At 51.4% G+C, this 21465-nt stretch overlaps 2 protein-coding genes across 2 annotated transcripts; both read right to left on the bottom strand.

The window, feature by feature from the left end:
* Window positions 1-45: 45 nt before the first annotated feature.
* Window positions 46-7432, bottom strand: MOV10 (Mov10 RISC complex RNA helicase). Its single transcript, XM_054804037.1, has 22 exons — window positions 7192-7432; window positions 5943-6039; window positions 5687-5820; window positions 5356-5594; window positions 5036-5276; window positions 4665-4787; window positions 4405-4558; window positions 4170-4324; window positions 3851-4027; window positions 3628-3775; window positions 3376-3537; window positions 3178-3281; window positions 2862-2959; window positions 2651-2770; window positions 2462-2564; window positions 2107-2230; window positions 1834-2025; window positions 1617-1691; window positions 1377-1502; window positions 1099-1187; window positions 807-928; window positions 46-584 (listed from the first exon to the last, which is right to left on the bottom strand). The coding sequence occupies exons 1-21, from the start codon at window positions 7323-7325 to the stop codon at window positions 814-816; spliced, it is 2910 nt and encodes a 969-aa protein (XP_054660012.1). The 5' UTR covers window positions 7326-7432; the 3' UTR covers window positions 46-584; window positions 807-813.
* A 2135-nt stretch (window positions 7433-9567) lies between these two features.
* On the bottom strand, window positions 9568-21425 carry CAPZA1 (capping actin protein of muscle Z-line subunit alpha 1). The gene is made up of 10 exons (XM_054803550.1): window positions 21272-21425; window positions 16547-16610; window positions 16237-16288; window positions 15336-15399; window positions 13910-14116; window positions 13416-13495; window positions 12912-12990; window positions 12345-12416; window positions 11683-11745; window positions 9568-11105 (listed from the first exon to the last, which is right to left on the bottom strand). The coding sequence occupies exons 1-10, from the start codon at window positions 21308-21310 to the stop codon at window positions 10965-10967; spliced, it is 861 nt and encodes a 286-aa protein (XP_054659525.1). The 5' UTR covers window positions 21311-21425; the 3' UTR covers window positions 9568-10964.
* Window positions 21426-21465: the final 40 nt, after the last annotated feature.

The following is a 21465-nucleotide window of genomic DNA, read 5'->3' on the forward strand; positions in this document are numbered from 1 at the left end:
CTGTGGTAGCAGAGCCCAGGACTTGACATCAATACAACATTTTTCTCTAAACATTTATTTTGGGCTAACAAAGTGAAGTGTGCCCATGCAGCCATGCCAGCTCTCGGGTCAGGCAGCTGCCTGGTGGGGGAGCCTGGCCACCCTGCGCCTGGCTGGGTCCCTGCCTGCACCCCAGTCACCCCCTGCGGCAGCACTGAGCTGCCCAGTGCACCCAGTGATGCTCTTTGGAGGCCAGACTCTCACGGAATGGTGAGACCATTCACAGAGAATGGGCTTTCCACAGCTGTGCCAAAAAATGTTTAAAAGGGAGAGTGGTCCCATTCCAGCGCCGGCATGGTCCCGCTCTGCGAGGGGAGGTGTCAGCCCCGGGCTGCCCCATGGTCCGTGCTGGGGCTCTCGCTGGCAGTGAAGGCCAGCAGGACCCCGTTGCCCGGCGGGCTCAGCCCCATCTCCGCAGGGATGCACAGCACACTGAGCACCCTGGGGCCGAGGCAGGGGGAGAGCAGGCGGCTGCTGCGGGCCAGAGGCGGGCTGAGGGGTGCTGGAGCTCCACGGGGCTTCTCCTCCTTTCCCAGGAGGGTTTCCTGCAGAGAAACCCCATGGCAGAGCTGGCCCTCGCTCGGGAGGGGACACACAGCACCTAAGACCTCCCTGCACCCCTTGCACACACACACCCCTTGCACACACGAACCCGTGCCCTGGCTCGGCCCCGGCTGTGCTGCTGCCCCAGGGTGCTGGTGCAGCGTGGCCAGCTGTGCCACCCCGCTCCTGCCGGGGCTCCGCCGGCAGCTCCCAGCCCTGCTCACCGCGTTGCTAATTGCTGAGGCGCAGCGCGTGGAGGTCGGCGGCGAGGCCATCCTCTGCCGGGCTCTCGTCCTCGTAGGGGTAGCCCGTGTAGCCGCCCTCGTCCCTGCAGTACCTGAGGAACCTGCGGGTGCAGAGCGAGGGGAGCGTGGGCAGGAGGTGGCACTGGCCTCGCTGCCTCCGTACTGCTGGGCATGGCCTGGCGCTGCCTGCAGGCAGCAGGGAAGGGCAGGCAGGGGGCTGGGAAGGGCAGGCAGGCAGCAGGGAAGGGCAGGCAGGCCAGGCAAGGCTCACCTCTGCCAGTGGTGGTCCTTGCTGAGCACGGCCGGGTTACCCACCACGATCAGCAGAGCCTTGGCCCTGGTGATGGCCACGTTGAGCCTCTGCAAAGAGAACGAGAGCGGGGGCTTTACTCCGCAGCAGCGCCTCTCGGCCCCCTCCCCAGCCTCCCCTGGGTGCAGGCAGCTCTGGCGCGGCACCGAGCACCCACAGCAGCTTTGCCTGTTTGCGGGGCACCGGAGGGGAGCGGGGGGGTGCCAAGGGAGATGGGTCTGCTCGAGGCAGAGCGGTACCTTGGGGTTCTTGAGGAAGCCCAGCTTGAAGTTCTGGTCGAGCTGGAGGTACTCGCTGCAGCTGCGCACGGTGGAGATGAGGATGACGCGCCGCTCCTGGCCCTGGAACTCCTCCACAGAGCCCACCTGGGGTGGGAACAGCAGGTGAGGGGCCGGGGAGCACCCCGGGGCTGGGGCTGGCGGGGCTCCCTCTGCCCACAGTGGGGTGAGCTCCTCTCCCCTCCGCGCCCAGGACTGTACCTTCAGCAGGCTGATGTCCGGCAGCGACCGCAGGACAGGGTCCAGGGAGGTGATGGCTTTCCGGATCTTCTCCACCTGGGGGGAGGCATGCAGCACGGTCCAGCCACCACAGAGCTGTCCTCGCACGCCAGCCCCAGGGCTGCCCATCCGTCCCAGTGCCCCCTGTCCCCTGGGGAGGTCTCTGCCCGTCCCCTGCCTGCAGAGCCATGCCCCTCACCTGCTTTCTGTAGGGAGAGATGATGCCGATCTCCTTGGGCGAGACGCTGGGGCAGCCCCCCTTGCCCCGGCTCTGCAGCAGCTTCTTGAGGTAGTGGACCAGCACCTCGATCTCAGCCGTGTTGAAGAACGAGGGGCTCTTGGCCTCCCGCCGATCTTCCCCACAAACCCCGTGGAAGATGATGGGGAAGCCCTGGGGGTGGAGAGCGTTGGGCTCTGCTCCACCTGCGGCTCAGGGCTCCTCCCCGCGTCCCCTCCCTGCCACCCCCCTCACTTTTTTGGGAAGCTCCTCCCAGGCGCAATACAGACTCCGGACATCGAACTCGTCGCTCTCGCAGGCCTTCAGCTCGCTGTCGTAGAAGAGCTCGTTGGGGATCTTGAGGATGGCCTCGTGGGACCTGGCAGAGGCAGGACAGTGCCCAGGGTGGGTGCCACGAGGCCCCAGCACCCTCCCGGGTACCGTGCATCCAGGACAGGGGATGCGCTCCCCTCTCCCACGCCGGCTGGGGTGCTACGAGGCTCTGGGGAGCCGGAGCCCGGGGTGCAAGCACAGGTCCTGCACGGAGCCACGCTCAGCAGAGCAGCCCCGTCCCTGCCTGTGTCCGTCCCCACGCTGGCACCATCCCCACCTGTAGTTCCAGAGCAGTTTGGTGACGAACTGCGGGTTGTATCCTCCGCTCGACTTCTTGTACAGGGGGTTGTGCAGCATCAGCCTCTCCAGCAGCGAGGTGCCTGCGCCCAGCGAGACCCTGTGGCTCCCCACAAGGCCACTTGGCCCCCAGGGTGCCGGCAGCTCTCCCATCCCTCTCCCCACTCACCCAAGCCGTGCTCGATGGCCAGCGGCGACCTCAGGACAGGGCCCAGCTGCTGGGGGTCTCCTGCCAGCACCAGCTGCCCCCCGTTGGGGTTGGTCTCCTGGTCCATGGCAGTCAGGAGCCCTGGGCAGAGGGAGAGCTCAGCGGGGGGCAGGGGGGTCCCCGTGCCACGGCGAGACACCGGTTCTCATGACAGCAGCCAGGCACCACTCACCTGCGATGGCGACCACGCTCTCTGGCTCTACTGCCTGGCCGCACTCGTCGATGAAGACGTGGGAGAAAAACCCTGGGCGGAAGTTGGCTGACACCAGCCTGGGAGAGAGGTGGAGTGAAGCTGCCTCGGCATCCCTGCCCTGGCTGGCTGTCCTTCCTCCCCTCGTCCTCCAGCAGAGGAGGGGTCCCCCCTGCTGCCCGCCCTCCTCCGCACCCCCTCCCCACCGCACCCCAGCAGGGCTGCCCTCAGCCTGGTTGCAAGGCAGCCCCCAGGTCCACCCGCTGTGGGTGGTGGGGACAATCCCAGGTCCTCTGACCTTCCCGCTGTCACCAGCGTGGTGATGAGGATCCGGTAGCGCCCCAGGTGCTCCTTGCTCGGATACACGTAGCAGCTCTGCTCGTCATCCCAGTTGCAGCAGGGCTGAAACACAGGCATTCGGTGGCATCCTGCTCTCCCTGGGCGCCACCAGCCCAGATGTGCCGCAGGGTGCCGGGATGGAGGGGTGGGGACCTACCCTGATATCAGCAGGCACATCCTGGTAGCTCCTGGAGCTGGCCATGAGCCTGTAGATGTAGCGGGGCGCGATGTCCTTGATGAGGCGCTGGCACAGCAGGTCTGCGGCACTGTTGGAAGGGGCACAGGCCAAGATCCGGGCGTCCTTAAAGCACGTCCATACCTAGGTGGGAGGAGGGGGTGATGGTGCTGAGCCCCACGGGCCAGAGTGGGCAGTGATGCCCAGGGCTGGACCTGGGCACCGGCCGCTCACCTGCTTAATGGCTTCCACGAGGGTGACCGTCTTGCCAGTCCCAGGGGGGCCAAAGATAAGGTATGGGGCTGGCCTGGACATCCCGGTCACGATGTGCGTCACGGCTCTGCACTGCTCCTCGTTCGCCTGCAGCTTGCGGTCGAACCATCTGTGGAAGCAACGGCTGAGCGTGCCGGGTCCCCATCCCCTCCGAACCCCCCGCCCCGCAGGCACAAGGACTCACCGGGGCTGGAAGGTGCCTGTGAAGAGGGACTTGTGGCAGGAGGCAGAGGGGAAGAGGAGGCTGGACAAGCTGTGCCGCATGGCCAGGGTTGCAGCCCGGTGCTGGACCTGCAGCGGCAGCCGGCTGAAGGTGAAGGTCACGTCGAACTTCAGGTTGTTCACAAACTTCTTCTGCAGCCTGGGAAGGAGCAGTGTGAGCAGGGCACGGGGACGCTCCCCCACGCCCTCCCTGGCCCTTCCCAGCCCGTGCCCAGCCTTCGGCGCGTCCGAGCGGGGCTGCCGGGACCCCACCAGCCTGGCTGGGGCCAGACACCACTCACTTGGAGGAGAAGCCCAGCCTGACCTTCTCCAGCTCCACGCCGTGCACGTAGCCCTTGTACTGGATGAGCGGGGAGTGGTCCCGCTCGCTGCTCAGGTGGGCAAAGAGGTGGTCACCCTTCAGCACGGACGGGCGGTTCTCAGCCACACCGGGCACCTGTGCCGAATGGCCGGTGAGATGCTGGGCACCCTGGGAGCCCCAGCACCCTTCCTGCCCCACCAGTTCCTCCTACGCACGTTAAGGACCAGCAGTGCCCTGTCCTGCACCATGGTCACGTCCTGCATGTCATAGCGCCGGATGTCCACCTCCATCTGGATCTCCTCCAGGTGAAGCAGGAGCTGGAACTTCTCCTGATAGTTCCCAGCCTGCAGAGGAGCCTCCAGCAGCGACCTGTGGGCAGCAGGGATGTCGTCGTGCCCAGGGGACACCTCGGCTGAGGGGCAGCGGGTGGGAGGTGTGGGGCCGGGCGGCATTACCCCCACCCCTCGGCACTCACCGCATGGCAGCCCAGCTGGAGCTGGCGCTGGCGTTGGGTCCGAGCAGGATCGTGTCCTTGAGGCTCTTTGGGTACTGGTAGGTGCCCAGAGGGATTTCCCGCTCCAGTTCATTTTTCAGGGAGCTGGGCAGAGGGGACAGTGCTGCCGCAGGGACTGCAGGGCTGGGCTCCCCCCGGGGCTGCAACCACCCGTGGCCCTGGCAAGCAGGGTGTCCCCAATCCTGCCATCACTAGCCATCGCACGGGGGCGAAACACTGTCCCGGGGTGCTGGACAGCCACAGCCGGGTCCCAAGGAGCTGAGCCTTGTCCCAGCCGGAGAACGGGCCAGGGCCCTCTGTGCGGGATGGCAGCAGGAGGCCCTGCAACATACCTGTCGGGGGGGATGCCGTCCTCGGTGACGACGGTGACAGGGCGCTGGAGGCTGGCCTGGTAAGGCCGGAAAGGCGCCGAGGGCCCCAGGTCTTTGGCCAGCTGGCTCTCGGCGATGGCAGCGACGGAGCGCCCGATGCTGAAGGGCTCATCCGGCTCCTTGGTGAACTCGAAGACCACCACGGCATAGAAGTACCCATTGCAGGTGGTCAGGCACTGCACCTGGATGGGGTGCACGGCACCTGCGAGACAAAGAGGCTAGAGCTGGGTCCTGCGTCTCCTCCGGCGGGGCAGGGCGCGGGGCAGGGGACGGGACCCTACCTGGGTGCAGCAGCAGGGCCTGACCCTGCGTCACCCCTTGCTCGTCCACGAAGGAGAGCTCCCGCAACTGCTGGCGCGGCTGGCACCGCCGCAGCATCACGGCCTCCACCCCGCGGTTCTGCACCAGGATGGTGACCGTCCGGGGTTCGCCGGGCACCACCGGGAAGCGGATGTGCCCATTGTCCTGGTCGTGCTCTGAGACAATCTCCACCCCATGCTTCCCGCGGATGAACTCAGCCCTGCGGGAAGGGAGCGTCAGGCTTTCCCAGCTGGGGTGGGGGTCCCCGGGGCCGTGCCAGGGCAGGTGTGGGCAGGGTGCTGCCAGTCATACCACTTCTTGGCACGGCTCTGGGGCACTTGCGGATCAGAGCTGGGCTGCTGGGCTGAGGCAGATGAGGACGCCAACACCTCTGTGTTAGTTCTGGGTCTCCGGTACTGGTCTGCCACCACCACGCGCCTCTTCTCCTGCGAGGAGCAGCCAGCATCAGTGTGGCCCCGGGGTCCTGCCAGGGGCTGGGGGCTCCCGCAGAGCCGGTCCCGGTGGGTGTGGAAGCTGCTGCGCTGCCCCAGCCCGGCGCCTCCCTCACCTTCTTGAAGTGCACTAACTCCCCGCGCACTTGGGCACCGTGGGTCACCCTCAGCGCGTACAAGACACAGGAGAAGTTGGGAATTTTTGTATCAGTCCTGCACAGACAAGAGACAGAGGTTTCTATGTGGGGTGGAGCATGGCTGGGCTGCCAGGGCACAGGCAGCTGAGAGGAGGCAAGTGGGAAGAGAGGGTGCACCGAGGCTGGGGTGAAGGGCACTTGGTGACTCCCCTCTGCACCAGGAGAGTGAGAAGGACTGGGGCTTTTCACTGGTCCCATGCAAATCTTACATCCCTGCTGGATGCTCCAGCAACTCCGTGCTGTGGTATGGCTGTTCCAGCTGTGCCACGGTCGTTCAAAGTGCCACAGCATCGCTGTCTGGCTGTGCAGTCCCTGTCCCTGCCAGCACGCACGTGGCAGCGGGGCAGGGATGCATCCCTGTCCCCAGATCCTTCAGGGCCTGAGCTGGTGTAAATGGGGGCTCCTCCAAGGCACAGCCACAGTGCTTCCGACCGCAGTGCCTCCTCCCGCACCCCAGGGCACTTCCTGCAGCCTGCAGTGGGCTGAACCCCGGCTTTGCCAATGATTAACAGTGGTGACATTGCACAGGGGACAGCATGACCAATGTCAGTGGGGTGAAGCGAGGAGCATGGTGGGCAGTGGGTGCCCGAGGCTGTGCGCAGGTGGCTTCCGGTGAGTCCCTGCAGCCAGGGAGCATCCCAGCAGGGCTGTGGCGAGATGGAGGGGCTTGGGGGCACGCAGGGCTGGTGTCCAGAGAGGCAGCTCTGCCACTCACTGTACCCACAGCCCAGGGGGACATGGACTGCCCCAGCAATGATGCCATTCTGTGTTCTCCGTGCCTGGAGAGAACGGAGCCCCTGCAGTTTAATTTAACTGGTCCAGGTGTCTCCAAGCTGCTTGGAAAGCACAAGGTCCTCCATCCCACCCCGGCAGGGGATGGAGAGCCCCTGAAGACCCCCCCTGCTCCCCAGTGCTACCCTCACACCCAGCTCCTGGCTGGAGCTGGCTTGACACCCCCCGTGAGGCCCCAGCGATGCTGGCCATGGACCAGTGATGCTGGCCAGGGGAACGGGTGATGCTGGCCAGGGGAACGGGTGATGCTGGCCAGGGGAATGGGTGATGCTGGCCAGGGACCAGTGGTGCTGGCCGGGGGAATGGATGCTGCTGGCGGGGGGGGGACGGGACTGTCCCAGGCCACGCTGCCCGGGGTCTGGCCGAGGGCTCTCACCTGCCCCGAAACTCCTGGGTGTAAATGCTCCGCAGCGTGTCCCGCCGGCTCTCCTGCTCCCGGCCCGTGTCCCGCAGGAATTGCACGAACTGATCCCCCCACCGCCTGGCCTCCGCCACGCTGAACCGTGGCATGGCTGAGCCAAGCTGTGCCGAGCTGTGCCGTGCCGAGCTGTGCCGTGCCGAGCTGTGTCGTGCCGGGCTGTGCCGTGCCGAGCTGGACTGTGCCGGGCTGTGCCGTGCCGTGCCGTGCCGTGCCGTGTCGGGCAGGGCAGAGCAGGGCTGGGCTGGGCTGTGCCGGGACTGGCCCGGCAGGGAGAAACGAAAGCGAAAGGGGCCGTGCGCCCTGCGGGCCCGCCCGCCCGGGACTGGGGGGGGTCGGGGGGGGGTGGCTCCTGCCCGGTGCCTCCGGCCCCGCTGCCCCGAGCATCGCCCCGTGCCCGGGTGGGGGGAGGCTCGCCCGGGGTCCCGCGCCCCACAGGGGGTCCCGGCTGCGGGAATTGCCCCGGCTGTGTGCGGGGAGGGAGCGGGGGGGGGGGGGGGCTGGCCCAGCCCGGGACCCCGAGGGGTGCGCACCCCCCGTCCCTCGCAGGGCTACCCCAGAAGTGACGGACATGTGTCCAAACCGGGCTGTGGTTGCAGGGCCGGGGGGAGCGGAGCTGTCGAGTGTGAAGGGTCTGGTCCCCCCCCAGGCCTGCAGCCCTGATTGTCCCCGGGGAGGGAGCAGAGGCTGCCGGGTCGTTGCCTGCGCTGCTGTCAGGGCAGGAGAGGTGCCCAGGTGCCTTGCACCGCTGAACCCAATGATGGGGGCAAGAGCTCCCAGAGCTCACACCACTGCTCTATAAATAGGGCAGCAGCAGCAACAGCAAGAGCTGGTTTCCATGTTTGTCTTTGGTTCCCTGTGCTTTCATCCTCTAGCCTGCCCAGTGAGGATGCTGATCCCTGACCTGCTTCTGTAAAATGGCTGGAGACCCTGGCGCTGCTCATGGTGCTGCTTTCGCCTTGTCTGTGGCTAAGGACGTTGGGGTAAGTCTGCTATTTCCTCCCTCCTTAGCCTGGGTGGCTCTTCCTCTGACCCAAGTTCTGCTAATGACCTGCCACCATCTGGAGGTGCCTGATAAAATTGCGATGCTGTTGGGCCCCTTGCAGATTGTGGGAGGGCTCTGAGGCTTGAAAAGTGGGGATGTTGCCTTTGGAGAAGTTGCTTGTAAGCCTGTCATGTATTGCAGGCAGAATCCTGGAACTTTAAGCTTTGATTGTGCAAACAGATAGGAAAGCTCTTTCCATGGGGGGCATCTGGGTAGCCTGGCTGTTGTCTCTGGGCTGGGCTGGCTTTGCCTTCCCTGGCTCACTGTGATTCATCTGGGATCAGGCTTTGACTTTTGTACCCTTCAACAGAGCTAGCCCGGCAATCTCTGGGGCTGGCCTCAGTCTCCACTCGAGCCTCTGGTCTCCAGCAGACACTAGCCGATGGCTTTAAGGACTAGAGAGCCTATGGGCATGTGTCCCTGCTGGGCTGGCACTTGCTTAGTGTCCCAGCGGTGGTGAGCCAGGCCAAGTGCTGCTTTTCCAACGAAGAAATAGGATCTGGGAAGGGGCTGGGACTGGAACAGCTGAGCCTGCTGTAGAGAAGGCTGGTGGGGGAGAAGTGCCAGGATGTAGACAGGGAACGAGGCAGCCTGAAGGATGATTAGCTGAAGATTTGGAGAAGGACATAGAGATAGAAATGGTCTTAAGGCTAGAACAAGTGGCGGTGAACTACTTGCAGTGTAATTAACCCAGAGCGAGAAAAGACTAGCCTTGAGGCAGATAAAAGCTGGGTTGTGTGCACAGCCTTATCTCAGCCCTGCTTCAGCTTCACATTCTTGGAATTGCTGCAGTGCTTGTCTGGATGGGACCACAGCCACAGCACCATAGGTGCTCATCCACACAACCTTTCATCTCCTCCGGGCGCTGCAGGCAGGGAGGAAACCCTTTCCACAAACACCGGCTGGTAGCAGAGCTGTCCTTGAGCAGCTCTTTGCACAGTGGCGTGCAAATCCTCCAGAAGATGGTCCTGCATTGCCCAGCGTAGGGCGCACCCGGCACTTAAGTGTTTCACAAGCCGAGTAGAAGAGGCGAGGTAGGTGTTAGAGTAAGATCCAGACGATGAGTGGAATAACCTTGTCCGCTGTTTTCCCTGGGTGAAGTGCTTCATTAGAGCTGTGTGACTGTAATTTGAAAGTTCTTTGGCCTCCAGTTTCCTGGTCTCTGCACAAGGGTGGGAGCATCACCCGTGGGCTTGCAATACCACGCCTGCTCTCGGGGTGTGACCTGTAGATCTGCCTTCAGCAGGAGTTAACAGAAGCGAGACCATGAAAGAACAGACACAAACGGCTTTAAAACAAAGACCGGTGTATTTCTACTCGACTATTCGATACAGAGGATGCCAGTAGGATGAATGGTCAGTCTCAACAGCAAATACAAATATATTTTATTTAGACAAAACTTCTCACAAAGGATAGACACGCTTGTTTTGTGGAATTACTGTACCTGAAGTGTACTGCACAGGCAGTCCAATCCCTATCTTCCCAATCCCTTGCTTCGTGTATTTAAAAACAGGAAGACACCAGCCAGTTTAAAAAACCAGAACCTGCAAGAAGGCCCAGTTGATAACCACGCGCAAAGAAAGCAAAGTGAGTTCACCAAAGGGGTTTCACTTTGCAGCGCATCCATGTTCCGAATGCTGACTGAGAGAAGGCAATCGCGTGCCTCTTCATCCTCCCCTCAGGACTGCAATTTTTGATTTTCAAGAAAAACAAAGTCACATAGAGCAAGCATTGAGAGCAATGAAGAGATTAATTCCAAAATCTCCTTTAAGTATGACAAAAAACTGGCCACAATTGAGACAAAATGGAAAGGGTTTTTTCTCTCACTTTGGTGCAAGTTTATTTATTTTGTACACTATCCATCCATACACCTGTGATACAAATTCTATGAACCTGCCACAAAGCATTAAAGCACAACATACCTATTATTCCGTAGACATTTGCATTTTTAATCGCCATCCAGCCTACACGGATCAGCAGTGACTCAACAGAGAAACTTGTAGTTCTGTAAAAATGCAGATGTCTGATAACCGTACATACGTGAGGGAGGGGAGAGCAAAAAATGTTCACTTTTAAGGGAACATGGCTCAAATCTTCAGATTAAAAAAATTACGTCCCTGGAAGAGCTAGCTGTGTAGGGATTTCTGTAAAGGATCTTGTAAACTCATTTTATACAGTAAAATCTAAGCCTGCAGGCTTTTCGCTTTGTGGAGGTCAGTAATAAGGATATATGAAGACTTACTGTCTTTTGCATTTATTCTATCTTGCAGCATAGCGCCTTGAGCTGTTGGCAGGTTTGACAAACTTACTGGAGTACCTGGCGTGCTGTATATGGGTAAGGGGAATGCTCTGCACCCTCAGCTGTATTTGCAATAGGGCTTTTCCAGCTAGGAAGTTTTCCAACCGGTACAATCAGTGATTGAAAACTGCTATACTTCTGAACCATGAATGTGGCTTCATTAAAATGACCTACCAGTAAATGCAGTCACAATAGGAAGTTTATGCGGCAAGAAACACAGAACACAAAGACAACGCTATTTGTTCCACAGTTCTCTCTGAGGCTAGAAAACCTGTTAACTTTGAAAGCCCTAGAAAAATGCTGCACTGGTTTAGAAACCATCTACTTGGCATAGGACCACATTTGTTTTTTGCACACAAACATTTTGTAAATCTCCTTATTTCTGCATTAAGCATTCTGCATTTCTTTGCCAATCTTGTAGCTGAGGATTTTGTTCCAGTCGATCTTGGTGCGGGTGACGGGTAGCTGCCGGCGTAAGGCTTTGAAAGTGGTGTCTGACATAGTCTGGTAGTTCTCACTGATTGCTGTCTGCAACGGCAAGTAGATTCAGTTACAGTACTAAGAAGATACTCTGAGAAAGCATGACTTGGTGTTAAAGCCACAAACCCCTTTCTACGAGGCGAAGGCACGCTATTAACTAATTAATAACGCAGTCACCACTGTGTGTGCAAGTAAAAGGGTTTTGATTAATCTCCCCTGTGAATGTAGCAGTGTCTCCTTAGGTGTTTCACTGACTTGTCTGCAGCGAGTCTCCTGGCACAGAGGCTGGGACAAATGTAAAAAGCTGTCCAACAGATTTCCTCTTCAGTATTTTTAACTGTCACAGAGGAAAATATTTAGACTCACCCACTCCCCTTCCATGCTTGTTCCAGGCACCATTTGTAACCCTTTAAAGTCACTATACAGCAAACATGATTATTAATTCCATATAGTTTTACAACTATATTCTTTAAGCAAATACTACTGCCCTTTTCTAAGTAATTCTTGCAGTCAATACCAGATTCAGCCAGAAACAGAGTTAGAGGTCAATTTTCCATGTTTCCATTAACTGTAAATGGACACTGATAGGATTCCACCACATTTATTTAACAACCACTGATCTTACCTGGTACTCATTTTCTGCATTTTCTATTATCTTAATAAATTCCTTAGCTGTCTGGACATCACTCTACAAAGGGAAAAAAAAATATTTTTGTATGTTTAAGAGCAACTTCCAACAGCTACACAATAGATTTCTGAGAACAGATGAAGTGGCTAACATGGCAGGTTGCATAGCTGGGTTCCTTTCGCTAGGGATGTCTCTGGGAGGTTCAAGATAGAGCTATGTGTTGGCTACAGCTTGTGCTCCAAACTGAAACAGGACTGCACCCTAGTGAGCACAAGGGAAGTAGACCTTCATGGTATAGACAGAGATTTTGTGACTGCTCCCTCTACTGTACTACAGGACTTGTTATTTTCCCTTAGTACACTGCTCTTGCTGTTCGTTTCCCTTGCGCATAGATGGAAAAGCATATTCTGCCCTTTTTCACTGAAACTCCTAAGATAAGCTTTCCAGTAGAGAATGTACTTTCTAATACAGTCTAACCTTAAGCAATTGAGAATCTGGGTTTCCCATGTAACTCTAAACGCTACAACTACACTGGCTAGTGACCCTAAAATTACATTACTTTAAAGTCAAGAGAATGTAGTTATAGAAGTGCATGCTTCACAAGATGTTTAAGAAATAAAATAGTTGCTTTATCGTAACAAATATTTTAGCATACTTACTGAAACTGGTATGGAGTCCTGGATATCTTTATGACTAACCAGTTGAACATTGCCATCTTCATAATAATGAACCTGAAAGAAGAGACAAAACGCAGGTTATCATTAACACTCACTTAATAATCCCTAGAGCCCCCAAATGCTACTAGAATGGCACAACAACACTGTTGTGCCAGTCTTCTCTGCTTACGTGGAGACTAAAAGCAGGATGGATTTTCTAAAAGGTTTCATTCTTTGTCAAGACTGTTCAAGATTATGTTAATGCAGTAAACGCCTAGAGTTGAAATAAGAGCAATTATAAAAGAATTCATGGTATAGGTTTTAGCCCTATACAGTGAAGCAGACTTGGAGGCATATAGGGTAATGCTATATAATAAACCACAGGCCAGATTGTAGATGATGTCCAAAACACTAGTTTTAAGAATTAATTTCTTGAATTGTATAGTTTAACAGCATCCTGACTTGAGAAGGACATCTTTGCTGTATTTCAGCATCTCATTCTGAGTTGAATGCACATGTAAGAGAAGCACAACATGGCTTCTCCTGCCATTGCCAGAAAAAGTAACTCACCTGGATTTTAAGCACTGCAGCCACTTGAGCTGTTGGTGGTGTGATGGTAAACTTCCATTCTGATCTCCAGCGACCGTTCCTAAAAACAATCAAAGCATGAAAACTATTTCCAAAAAGCTCTAACTACAGAAAGAACCAAACTAACAAAAGTTGTTTCTGCTGTCATCTTATGACCGATATTACAGTGCCTTACATGGCACTGAATTAAATTCCTGAAGCACAGCTGAATACAATGCAGCTTCAGTACAGACTAGCTCCAGCGTGCCTGTGCTCTGGAACATGTAAGAGGGTTTCTGTCTAGCTCTGCTAATGCCTTTCTCTCTGGATAGGTCACCGAGCCACACTGAAGGCTTTAGGGAAGTGCAAGGAAAACACACTACAGCATGAGCAGCAGAACTTTTTGGGAAGCCCAAGACTACTTGCCCTTCACACTGTGTCAGAAGACAGGGGATGGGTTTGAGGACCAGTAAAGGAAGAAAAGACATTATGTTGAAATAGTCTTACCAGAAGTTTTTGGGCTGGAACTGGTGGCTCTCAATACAGGCGATAATTGTCTGCTGCCCATCTATAGATTTACCATAAACCTGTATTTAGAAAAAGAGTTAAAAAGGCCCAAGAACTGAAGAAAGCCATTCTTAATTTCTGTTCTTGGCAGCATCGTGGAGGCTTGCTACTGTGGTATCTCACTGGCAACATACACCACAAATTACATTGCCCAACACCTCCATCTGCACCTATATGCAAATGATGCCTCCCTTTTTATTAACTGCAGGCGTTGAGGTGCTTGGCAGTCACAACGATGAAAAGTAACATCTAATACATCTTTACCATCACGTGCATACCAAGATATTTGCACCCTCTTTGGAAATTATCCCAAAGTTAGCAAAATGGCTAGTGAGGATGGAGAATTCAAACAGCACTGCCCAGCCCAAAGTCCACTCAAGGGACTGACTGGCAGGGAGCAGTGACCTCTCAGTGAAACAAGACAGATACTCAACAGTACAGAAGCCATTGGGGTAATGGTCTTTCACGTAAGCTCTCAGTGCACTGTCACAGGCATCTCTCCACTGTTTTAAAGCTGATTCCGTGTCCTCAGGCTGGGGGTCACTCGCTTCTTTTCTTAAATGATCAAACTTAAAGGAAAGTTTGTTTCTTGGGTCTAAAAATCTGCCATTGCCCAGATCACCATGTTCTGTGATTAAGACCTGTAAAATAAGTTGAAATTAAGATACGCTTATGCTGCTGTAATTGTGCTGTTTTGTGGTTTTCACTGACTATTTGAATAGATACCGATGTTTCAACAGATTACTTCATCGAGCTATATCACAGAAAGAAACAAGGATTTTTCAGTCATAATTTCAACTAAGAGTAGTTGTAGGGAGGCTGTAGGTAAACTCTCTGTTCTTCACAGTAATACTGCACTTAGTCTTCTGTCCCAGAAATGGCAGTATAATAATAACGTATATATTTAGCATAACGTAACAATACAAAGAGGTGGTTTCGCTTTTAAAGGTATGTTTGCTGTTTTCCTTCCCCATTTCTAAAGGAAATAAAGAATTTTACTCTGGAATTTACCATTTATTGTCATGCTCCATGTTGCAATAGCTCCCCTTCTAGTCAAGAAGGGCATACAGATGTGGCTGCTTCCACAAACTAAAGTACACAGCAAAGCAGCACCGTACCTTCCCTCTCCTTTGCCTTATTCACGATAATTCTCTAGCGTCCCAAACTTTTTTTTTCTCAGGTTGTACTGTAACTTTCTCTTGTCAAAGCTACTTCTATGGACAGCCCTCTTACAAATATCTGCCTCCCGTGAACATATCTGGGACACCAGAAAAGCTAGGTCAGTACTTGGCTCAGCAAATAGAACAGATGGTCAGGCCAGCTTTCTATCTTCTGTAGGACTTGCTGCTTGTTCTCCAAAAAAAAAAAATAATTTTGCTGGCATAGACTGGATAGTATTAGAGATAATCAAAGATACAATATGGTTTTTAGGGTCGCTGGGAATGGATTAAAAATAATAAAAACCCCAAACCAAACAACCTATTAAAAAATCTACTACTGATTGTCAGTGGGAACTATAAGCAGGTAGCAACATAAGGATTCATAAGTGAGCTTTAAATAAACAGTAATCTTTAATCATTCCTACTCTAAGTAGAACTCCAATGACTTCAGCATGGAGCTTTACTTAAGGAACAATGAATTAGAGTTACTAGGCAGTATCAGACAAAACTTTAAGAGAACATTTCACCTATGCTGCTTCTATAAGAACAAAAGTTTGGTAATGTAATGACGTGGGGGGAAAGGAGGAGAGGTGATAACTTGTGAGTAGAATGAAACTAGTCAATATCTTGTTGAAACAGCATTTTTATTGTTTTTGCACAGTGTAGTAATACAAACCTCAAGTGTAAAAAGTTTTCTTACCTGATCATCATACCCTTCTATCTTCACCGGAGTGAACTGATCCATGTTATACTGTGCAAATGCACTGTGAAGAGTGAAAAGAACATGAACGTTCATTTTGACTCAAGAATAAGCACATGGTGGGACTTATATTACAGAAAAATTCAACTTAATTTGGCAAATAATACACACGAGCACTCAAAGGATTTTTCAATACCTTTTATTGACGATAGCTATAAAAACCCAGGTCTAAAGCCAGGCTTATTTAGTGATGACCAGGAAAGTACAGAGTTCAAAGGTAGAACAGCAGGCAGCCTGGGGGAATATGAGCAAGCCAAGGCAAAACAGGAACACCTCAGCTACAATTGAGACAGCAGCAAGGTAAACAAATGAGTAGACTATTATTTACAACAATTTTCTTATGTAAAGACCTGCTGACTGACATGTCACCTAGCTTGAAGTAAAATCTTAACATCAAAAAGCTTGTATGCATAAACTTTAAGCACCTACTGATGAGCCTGTGCAAGTAAACAAGATATTTTAAAAAGTTTTTCTTCTTTTTTTTTTGAGTGCAGTTCTTTTTCTAAACTTTGGCTAAGGATTACTAAGTATTTTAGGCTTGACTTGCTTTACAAATCATGCTTCAACAAGATCAGACATTCCCACTGCTGCAGAGTTAAACTTTTTGGCAGAGTGCCTTCCTGTCAGTTTTATATGGCCTCTACAGCACAAATTCCAATTTAGGGCTTTTAAAAAGAATCATCCATGCCTTCCATTATGTATTTTGCTGGGGGGGATAAGGAATTACAGAAAATTGCTCTCAATACAACAAATGGCTTGCTTTGTCACAGAATGATGGGTGTAAGAAAACAAATGCGTGACTGATGGTAATTTGACTTGTGTTTGAAATATTAGTACTTACTGTGCTGCTCCTTCCCTGAGAAGATTGTCATTGTTAAGCAATAACCGGACATCTGGAGAAGAGAGTGTTCAGGTAGGTTATTGAATTTTTTGATCGAGTATTTCTCTTTATGCATTTCACTTTCAACTGTACAAATGCAAACATTAAAATGATTAAATCATTTCATTAAGCACATGTAGTCACAGAATGACAGCATGCTTTTCCCTCACCACTTAACCTTAAAAGCAGTATATTGTGACACAGCCTTAGACTCTTACAATAGATGAAACATGAAGAAAACACCACTGATCATTTTTCCTTATTTACTTACCATTGAATACTTCATTAAATTCTCCAGGGGGTGCATGAGTGATGAATTTTGCAGCTATACGCACCTACAATGAAGCAGAAAAGTAATTAAACTAAAGACAATTTACTGAGTTCACACATACTGCAACCTACACTGAAGCAATTCACCAACAAAACCAACTCTGACAGTCATAGAAAGTGCCAGATTTAGGGAGAAATCTAGGCATACATTGTCAAAATGGAAATAGTCTCACAAGACTCAGTGTAACCGAGCAGAAGAATTCCACATGTAATCAGGAAGAAGTGCAAACTTCACGTGAGCACCTGTAAAAACGTGAACTGTTCGATCTGCATAGTACTAATCTATTCAATGAATATGAATGCTGCCTAGCCACCCTTCTTGGTGACATTCCTAAACAATGTTTTTTCCTGATGCTTGCTAGTAATCAGAAACCTAAATGCCAAGATATATAAAGAATAAGAAACAGCTGCAGTAAAAGTGGCACTGTAACTAGATGGTAAACTACAGCACAACCACATCCCTAAGGAGTGTCTGACATATGTTGCAAGACACTGTTATTCCCTGTGATGCAACTTGTTTGTTGCCGATGAGTGGAGTGGCTGAAGGAGATGCCACTGCTTCACAGCAAACAGCGTGTGAAGGGTGAGAGGTTGATCCCTCTAGAAATGGAGCAGTAAATCAATTACATCAACTGCCATGGGACTGCTTCCAGAGTTAATTATGCCTCATGGACTTTGAAAAGCCACTGGTGTGCTCAGAGCACAGAAGGCAGTATGGAGAGACAAAGTGAAAAGCTGGGAACTGACAGAAATGGGGGTGACGGAAAGTGCCAAAATGAACCCAGGAAGTCACACAGAACCTCCAAATGAAACCATCCAAATTTCAGCAGGGGATTTACTTTTTTTCCCCCTTGATTCTCTAATGCTGCCCTGGTTACTTCTAACCCTGAGCAGCAGACACACAGCCTGTGCCATTCTGTAGCATGTTACTCCTCTCATCTTGAAGTAGTATTTTATTGGAAACTGTACTGCAGTCCAGACATGAAGTCTCACGGTAGTGGAAGAATTCAGGCACAAAAATACCTGAATGTCTGCAAACTTTGAAGCTACAGAAGAAAAACCCATTCTCTTCTAAAAAGTAATAAAACTGCACTGTGTTCTGAAATCCAATGTACATGTCTTGCATTGTTAGAATTTAGGGGGTCTAGGTATCGATTCTGTTGAAATTAGTAAGAATTTATGGTTTTCATAATCAAATCTTCTATGGTTTTTACAGGACCAAAGGGAATTGAATCATTCTGGAACACTTGAAAGAGGAAATGTCACAAAATTAAACCTCTCCCTTAGAATAATAAAAACGTCACACTTCTTCCAATAAGCACAGCTAATAAAGCTGTGCAATAAGCCTTTCTTGCTCAACTAGACATTTATTGAAGATGACTGCAGAACAATGCTCATTAAAACTCTGATTACTTTTTCTACTTTTCATTTTGAGCAGTAAACCAAAGAACTGCTTCAGCTGAATTATTGCCAGAGCTGGAAGTAACTTGCTTCTCTCAACAGTCTTCCTCGTTTTAATTAGAAATTGTTGTTTGTATTGTTTGTCGCATAATGATTTAAAGCAAGCCATGAAAGGAAATAAACACCTTTCCAAACAAAGGGTATACTGCCTTATTCCAACAGTATCAAGTAACAACTCTGCCTTAAATGGATTGAGCTTCAGATAAAAATAGATCGTTTTCCAAATTAGCATCTATTTAAAAAAATACATTCTTTATGCCTTTAATTACACAATGTAAATGGAAAACTAAAAAGTCTGTAACTTGTGTAATTGATACAATACAGAATGTCAAGCCACTTTTTCCTAATTTTCTGCTTTTCAGATAAGGTTGGTAAGTATACAGCAATCCTAAAACCAGCTCTGTCTGAAAATGTTCACTATTTAAAGAACTGTAATTAGGATACATTGCTGCCATAATCCTGTTAGATTTCACTATCAGAAACTTGGGATGGTGATGAAGATAACCTAGTAGTAATTAAGAGGGACACTGCTGCTTCATATCCTCTGTGGACTTTGCTGAGAGCCAGCCCTAAATGGCTGAAAAGACTTTTGAAATGACACCATGTGCTACTCTAAGAAAGTGCAAGAGTAAGCACTAGTACAGGCATATCGCTGTGCTAAAGCGCTTACAATTACGTACCACTTCATGCTGCGATGCCTCTCAGTGGGAGGATTGCACCAGAATACATCCTGCAATTTAACTCCCCAGATGAACAGATTTCCTTTTATAAGGTGCTTCAACAGATGGAAGAATAAGGCCTCTAAAAAGCTGTAACATTTAGTATCTTATAAATTTATCCAACAATATTGTGGCTGCAGAATTGTACGGTACATGGAACCCTCATAAAAGGGACCATTTTTAATAGGCTTTTAGGTCAATGGGTTCTCGTTAACAGATCCAAAACCCAAACAAATATTACAGGAGAGATTTTTACAGTCTTCCACTTGCAAGGGTGAACAAAATTAAATCCACACAGAAGGGATTCTGTTATCACAAAACCAGCCATAAACAAGAAACACTGCAACTGAAAAGTGTTCATTTTTATGAAGTATCCCTAGCCCCGCCTCTCCTGTGGAGCAATAAAATACAAAGCCTTTAACTCAAACTATTGAAATCAGGAGTGGAGTGCAGGAAACCGGCTGCAGGGTAATTAATTCTAAATGTCAAGCATGTGAGTTGCTGTTGGTTTTTAGAGTTGATTTGTTTCAAAGTGGTGTCAGCAAAGTGGCAGGATGTTCGTTTGCAGAAGCACGAAAATAAGACTTTCTGCAAACTGACCTACTTCCTGGCCATCACTGCCATTTCAGGTAGCTCGCAGCACACTAGCAAAACGAACTTCCTGTTTCTAAAATGGGGAAAGTGTCTGAGAGGGAAGCTGCTCAACCATCAGTTTAAGCTGGTAAAATGGAGGCAGAATGAACTGAAGTAGACAATAGGGAACGTTGCACTAGACCTTAAACTAAAATGAATCCCTTAGCTTACCTAAAATATGCCTATAGAGAATAAAGAAGTGAGGTTTGGGTGGGTGGAATGAATTAATTTTGTTGCTCTGTTGATTTTTTCATTTCTTTGTTTTATTTTAAAGCACTGGTAAACTCAGACTTAAAAAAGGAAGTTCTAGACCTGAGTGGTTATAAAATGGATACTAACCTTTGCTGCATGATTCTTTTTCAGATCCTCACCCAAGATTATCCTTTTCTACTTGTGCTGGGCATGGAGCTACTTTAAATTGAATCGAGGTTGCCTACATGAAGTAGAACGTAAACTCCAATTTCAAGCAAAATCCCATCTACTCCGCCAAACAAAGTACTTGGGCACACACAGATCTGCATGGCCTCTTCTTGAAGGACAAGTCTTCCCCACAAGTGCTTTGAAAGAACTGGAGACTCCAGGTGAATGCAGCGGGAGAGGAAGAAAAATGCCTAGTGACCCCAGGTTCTTGCAACACTGACTGTCATCCCCAGACTCAGCCTAAGTATAGGCTACAAACAGGGACTACACTTCTCCTTCCAGCTCTGTTACGGACTTACTAGATTACCAATTTACTTCACCTCCTTCGCTCTCAAACCTGTACCACTATAACTGCCAACATGATACAGCTTTACTTGTGTTTTAGTTTTCACATCAACTGTAACAATGCCTTTGATTTTAGACGTTCAAATGAAATTTAGCCAAATGACAGAGTAAACTGTTTTTATACAGCACTAGGTAGATTTCAGTAATGTGCTAAAGACTGTATGAATTCTGTTCTGGAATATTAATTTCAAACAACACTCATGTAATCTAAAATATTAACTAAAGGATGAATTGCACCTTTAAAGCTCTGTCTGCTTGTTTCACAATGATTGTTGCTGTAATGATGCTGAAATTGGCTGTTTGAGAGAAAAATGAAAGCAGGCTCCAAACTCGAGGACCCTTAAAGACCTGTAAGCCTTAATGCCTCACTTCAGAAAAAGCTATGCATAATATTTTTATGATGTAAGGAGGAGTAGCGGTGGATTTTTAACTACCATTTGTAGGTATCTAGTGTCTACAGACTTGCAGAAAGCGCTACCTGTTTGTTACATGAAACTCAGTGCTACTTGTAAGACTGTAATTTTTCCACATTCCTACGCAAGAGGAACAATCTGTTCATTTCTTCATTTCCTAAAAAAAAACATGGCTCGATTTGCTTCTGCTTAGTCCCTTCCACCCAGTATAATTTGTAGGATCTACATCAAAGTCGCTGTCAGCAGCTGGGGCAAGCAGAAAACGTGAAAACACACTCTGAAGGTGTTTTGGACCCGAGTAGGTTTCCCAGCACCTTTTAAAGACGCTGCTAAATTTGTTAGTCTGGGAAGAGAAAGCCGAAGAGCAGAAATTATATACAAAGACGCGCCGAGGCAGCTCAGCTGCACCCAGGCAATAAGGAAATCGAAATGCAAAGCGTTGCGTTGATAAGTAACCGCTGATTCCTGGCCGGCGGCCTCTCGCCCGGGCAGCGGCGGCCTGGCCGGTCTGGGGGGCCCGCCCGCCCCGAGGAGGTGGGAGGCGAGGCCAGGCCAGGCCGCAGGCCGACCCGCCGGCACCGGGTGAGCCGAGCCTTCCCTCCGCCCCCCACCCTCCCGCAGGTGCTGCGGGGGCAGCGGTGTCAGCCCACCGCGGAGGGGCAGCCCGCTCCCTACCTTCTCCTCATCCGACACCCGGTCCTCGAAGTCGGCCATTTTGGCAGCTCTGGGCCCGGCCCGGCCCCGCGCGGAGCATGCCGGGAGCGGCGGACTGGGCGCCGCCGCTGGGCTGGGCCGGAAGCGCGGCCAGCGCCATGTCGGCTGTGGGCAGACGCCGCGCAGCGGCCATTGTGGGAGCGGGCAGGCCCGCC

This window comes from Grus americana, chromosome 25 (assembly GCF_028858705.1).
Source record: "Grus americana isolate bGruAme1 chromosome 25, bGruAme1.mat, whole genome shotgun sequence".
In the NCBI taxonomy this organism is placed as follows: domain Eukaryota; kingdom Metazoa; phylum Chordata; class Aves; order Gruiformes; family Gruidae; genus Grus; species Grus americana.

Excerpts from the sequence above, each read along its gene's own strand:
- MOV10 (XM_054804037.1), bottom strand. The coding sequence starts at position 7,325 with ATGCCACGGTTCAGCGTGGCGGAGGCCAGGCGGTGGGGGGATCAGTTC. Across the intron at positions 4,788-5,035 it reads GACGGCATCCCCCCCGACAG|CTCCCTGAAAAATGAACTGG; the intron begins GTATGTTGCAGG and ends CCCTCTGCCCAG. Across the intron at positions 1,503-1,616 it reads CGGACATCAGCCTGCTGAAG|GTGGGCTCTGTGGAGGAGTT; the intron begins GTACAGTCCTGG and ends TTCCCACCCCAG.
- CAPZA1 (XM_054803550.1), bottom strand. The coding sequence starts at position 21,310 with ATGGCCGACTTCGAGGACCGGGTGTCGGATGAGGAGAAG. Across the intron at positions 14,117-15,335 it reads TAGAAGGGTATGATGATCAG|GTCTTAATCACAGAACATGG; the intron begins GTAAGAAAACTT and ends CTTATTTTACAG. Across the intron at positions 12,991-13,415 it reads TTCCAGCCCAAAAACTTCTG|GAACGGTCGCTGGAGATCAG; the intron begins GTAAGACTATTT and ends GATTGTTTTTAG.